This window comes from Tympanuchus pallidicinctus, unplaced genomic scaffold, assembly GCF_026119805.1.
Source record: "Tympanuchus pallidicinctus isolate F22 unplaced genomic scaffold, pur_lepc_1.0 scaffold35, whole genome shotgun sequence".
In the NCBI taxonomy this organism is placed as follows: Eukaryota; Metazoa; Chordata; class Aves; order Galliformes; family Phasianidae; genus Tympanuchus; species Tympanuchus pallidicinctus.
In genome coordinates this window covers 1,419,956-1,424,131 of record NW_026294753.1, presented here as the reverse complement: position 1 = coordinate 1,424,131, position 4,176 = coordinate 1,419,956, and the positions used below count along the sequence as shown (strand labels likewise).

Here is a 4,176-nt window from a genome sequence, read left to right as displayed (position 1 = left end):
GCAGCCACCATCCGTAAGACATCAACCTCAACACAGAGAGCACCTCACCTTCCCAGCCACGCTATGAGGATCGATGATGGATCACATTCCCAATCCATCAGGATTGACTTATTCCAAGCCTTCAGCTCTAAACACAATCCTTACAATCTGGGCATCAGGTTGGGGGTGATGGGACTCACCAACAGCAGCAAAAAAACCCACTTCTTCCCAGTGCTCCGCACTGCACCCATGCCAGAGACAGCACTACACAAACGCACACCGCAGACGTTTCAGTTTTTATTTGCAAATTCAGCTGTACATTCTCTCTTGGTCGTTGTCAGGAGCTGTCAGCAGCAGAGGGCAGCAGCAACTAGGAGATACCAGCAGCTTTCCACAGTGCCTGGAAACGAGACAGCGGAGGAAACAAAACCCCACCAGCTTTTACATTTAACCTTCCCCGAGGAAGGGAATTGGGAATCGAGTCATCTTTATCGCTTTCTGAGGGTGTTAGATTTACACAGCCCTGTGTGCTCAGCACAAAGGCCTTGGGTTGCAGCGATCATCTGAAACGCAGCTTGAAAACTATCCCGGGCTTTCTTTTTCCTGAAGCCAGCATCTTAAAGCTGCAGTACTCTCCATGCATCCTTCCCAGCAGTCCCAAAGCCAAATAACAAAAGGAGCCCTTTGCAAATAAATAATCATAGGAAAAATAAATAAGATTAGCTCTGGAATATACAGTTGCACGGTCTTTATTTGGTTTCAGAGGCGGAAAAAAGTGGAGCTAGACTGCAGCTTTAAGCCTCGTGCCTGAATTAGCCTCTAAACAGTGAGTAAATTTTACAGTTGATTGCTAATTGTACATGTTGGAGACCCATAGTTCCACAGGGATGAACATTTAGGCACCTATGCACACCCTTCCCCAAGGCATAGTTTATTTTGCTCAGTCAGTTCAGGAGGAAAAAAAAATAAAGAAGCCTGTTGGAGGGGAAGAGCCCCTTTCTGAGCTGAACAGACAAGGCTGAAAACCTATTCACTGTCACAGCAGAAAGTCCCAAGAAATAATCTAACCCCACCCATGTTTGCAAGGGCAAACTGGTTCAAACCATGCAGCGGGGAGACAATCCTCTCTCTGGGGATCCTTTAACTTTGCTGGCACTGCAGAATCCTTGAGCAAATCCAGCTCCCGGCAGGGCTGCCAGCTGCCCGTGGCTCCCTGTGCTCAAAGCCTGGTTGTGGAAAGTCGTAAGTCCATTACTTCCATTTAAGCCAGAAATCCTGTTAATGCCATTTAGAGGCAGCTCTACAGCAAGAGCTCTTGATCTGCTCTGTTTGGGGTACGCGTGGTTCCCACCCCATGAACACCCAAATGAAAAACCACACAGAAGAGAAAAGCAATCCATTGCAAGCCAGTGTCCGATGATTGTCTCTTTAGGAAGGTTAGGAATCCAGGACAGGGAAGGCAGGGGAAGGGAGGAGGATGGCAGGTGGAGAAGGAAGTTAGAAACAAACTCAAAACCACTACGACACAAGGAGGAGCTCAAAGCCCCTCAACAGCTGATGGCACTGGGTTGCTGTTTGCTAACAAAGTCTGAAATGAAGTCGAACTCGTTCTGTCCCAAGAACAGCTCTGGCAGCTCCTGAATCCGGTCCAACCCCAGTTCCAGGACAAGGGACGTCAAAACCTCCTCATCTATGAGATCAGTGTCCATAACGTTCAAGGTCAGAGCCGGGGAGGGCATGTGCTGCATGCCTGGGTGCTGGCTGGGCCCCACTCTGTACTGCTGAGCACCAGCTCCCATGGGCCCGCTGCTCATGCCCAGCGGGTGACCCTGGTACTGGGTGTTGAGTTTTTGTAGGTGCATACTAGCCATGAGCTGCTGGGTGCCCACCGGCCCCATGTACTGCTGCTGCTGCTGCTGCTGACTTGGGCCGTTGAACATCATCGCGTTCTGCATCTGGTGGTGGCTCATCTGCCCGCTGAGGTTGGGTCTGGGCCTCATCGCACCATCCATTCCGGCCCCTCCGTACGGCATCATCTGACCCGCCGCAGGTAGCGTCCTCAGCACGTGCTGCCCATGCTGCGGCGGTCCCTGCAGCCCACTCACACCCATCCGGTAGCTCTGCAGCCCGGTGCCACCGTGGCTCATGGACATCATCATATGTTCAGCCATAGCTCCGGCCCCTGCAAGGCGACACGCGGCTCAGGGAAAGGCTCCCGGACCAGCCCCGCTTCCCGCTCCCGTCCGAGGCGGCTTCTACCGAAGAGCGCCCCGCAACTTCGCCCCGGTGAAAGGCGCAGCGCTGCAGCCTCCCGCGGAGCCGAGCTCCAGTCCGCCCGCCCGCCGCCGGCCGGTGCAGCCCAGCGCGACTCGAACCGCGTCGCCCCTCCGCACCGCCCCGGGATCGCGGCGGGGAGCCCGGCTGTGCCCGCGCGGTACGCACCGATCCGGGGCTCCAGCGGCTCCGAGCACCAACACCGCGGCACCGCTCAGCTCAGCTCCGTGCGGGGCGCGCAGCTCCCGGTAGTTATACAGGAGCGGGCAGGGCGGGACGCGCAGCCCGGCCCCCAACAGCCATTGGAGGCGCGGCCCGGTGCCGCCCGGCCCCCGACAGCACAGCGCCCGGCCCAATGACCGGCTTGGCGGCTCCGTCCCGGCACGGCGCAGCAGCACGGCGGCAGATGGGGCTCTCCGTTGTTACTGTTACGGTGTGAGGAGGGCCGGATCCCTCCAGCACGGAGCGCGATGAAGTTGGCGTGTGCCCACCAGGTTCCCTTCCCGGATCCGAGGCGCTGACTCCTTGGGCAGGCTTGGGGGGTAGAACAGCCCTGCAGCACGCTGTGTCGTACCGACTCTCCTGGGACTTGGGGGCTCTTGTAAGGGTGGGCCGGCGATGCTGGGGAACTGCTGACAGGCTGTTTCCTAGCCCATGCAAGCGGGGAATGGTGGTGCCTTCATGTGAAGCACTAGTTTGGAATTGCACTTCCATGCATTATGTTCTCTTACATTATTCGGTATGGCCCCCTCCTGCCTCCTGAGCAGGGATATCATTCACCCCGATACTGCAGACAGCGTCACATCAGCTCTCTGGGAGAGTCAACCACCTTTGTCTTCCTCTTCTCCGCTGTTGCCCTGACAAAGCCTTCGCACCCCATCACACTGTGGTGGCCGTGTTGGATTTCTTGCTCATACTGAAGGACATGCATGCAGCAGTTTGTTGAGTGCTGCCAGAGTGCTACAGCCCGTTCCCTATGAGCAGGGTCCACCACAAGAAGGGCCTTTGCTTGCCTGCAGTTCTTGCAGCATGGGCAGCAATGAGATGCTCCTGCACAGAGAACGCTCACCAGCAACATGAATGAGGCTGCTCCCACAATGGCACCAGGTAAATGCCTTCATTCCTCTGCCAGCAGTGCCCTCCCAGCAGCGATGAACTGACTTTGTCTCAGCACAGCTGGTAGCCGTTCCAAGCAGAGATTTGCTGGTATAACTCTTCCTGCAGCAGCGTCTTTACTCTGCGCATGCAGTTTTGCTCACTGCGTCCCAGTGCAACCCACCTGCTTCTCTGCAGGGCCAGGTAATGTTACTGTGGACAGAGACCTCAGCGACACTGTTGCTCCCTGCAGGACCTGATTCTTCCCCATGGTGCACGAAAGCACAGTGGTGATTTTTCCCCTTCATTTTTATTTTTTATTTTTTGTTGTTGTTGTTCTGATGGAATCAAGAGATTTCTTTCTGAAGGCATTAGTGCTGCATGGTTACCCACTTGGAAGGCAGGTAATGGCAAAGTTAAACTTGCTTCCCCAGCTCCTTTCCACCTTTGTGTGTGTGCTTTCCTGTGCAGCCTTTAACTTCAGCATTACAGATCACAGCTCTGATAATAACAGCTCTTCTCTGCAGACTCAGAGCAGGCAGTTGCATGGAACTAGACAGCATTTATGTCTTCATGCATAACCCTCTTGCTCACAGACCCTGCTGAGGAGGAGGAAGTGCCTACAGAGTGTTTCAAAGGTTGCCAGAGTTGTTTGTTTTTAACGGCGTTACTTCAGAAATAAGCCCCAAACATCAACTATCACAAAGGAGCTGAAATTGGGCACAGTGGGGGAGCACTGACCCGAGGGGTTCCTTCTATGGGACATCTCTGAACACCTTAAAGCAGCAGGTAATGCTCTCAGGAGCAGAAAGCACCTTCCCATCAGAA

At 54.7% G+C, this 4,176-nt stretch overlaps 1 protein-coding gene across 1 annotated transcript; it reads right to left on the bottom strand.

The window, feature by feature from the left end:
- Positions 1 to 263: 263 nt before the first annotated feature.
- On the bottom strand, positions 264 to 2,516 carry CITED4 (Cbp/p300 interacting transactivator with Glu/Asp rich carboxy-terminal domain 4). The gene is made up of 2 exons (XM_052699250.1): positions 2,422 to 2,516; positions 264 to 2,161 (listed from the first exon to the last, which is right to left on the bottom strand). Exon 2 carries the CDS (start codon positions 2,148 to 2,150, stop codon positions 1,527 to 1,529), a length of 624 nt encoding a protein of 207 aa, XP_052555210.1. The 5' UTR covers positions 2,151 to 2,161; positions 2,422 to 2,516; the 3' UTR covers positions 264 to 1,526.
- Positions 2,517 to 4,176: the final 1,660 nt, after the last annotated feature.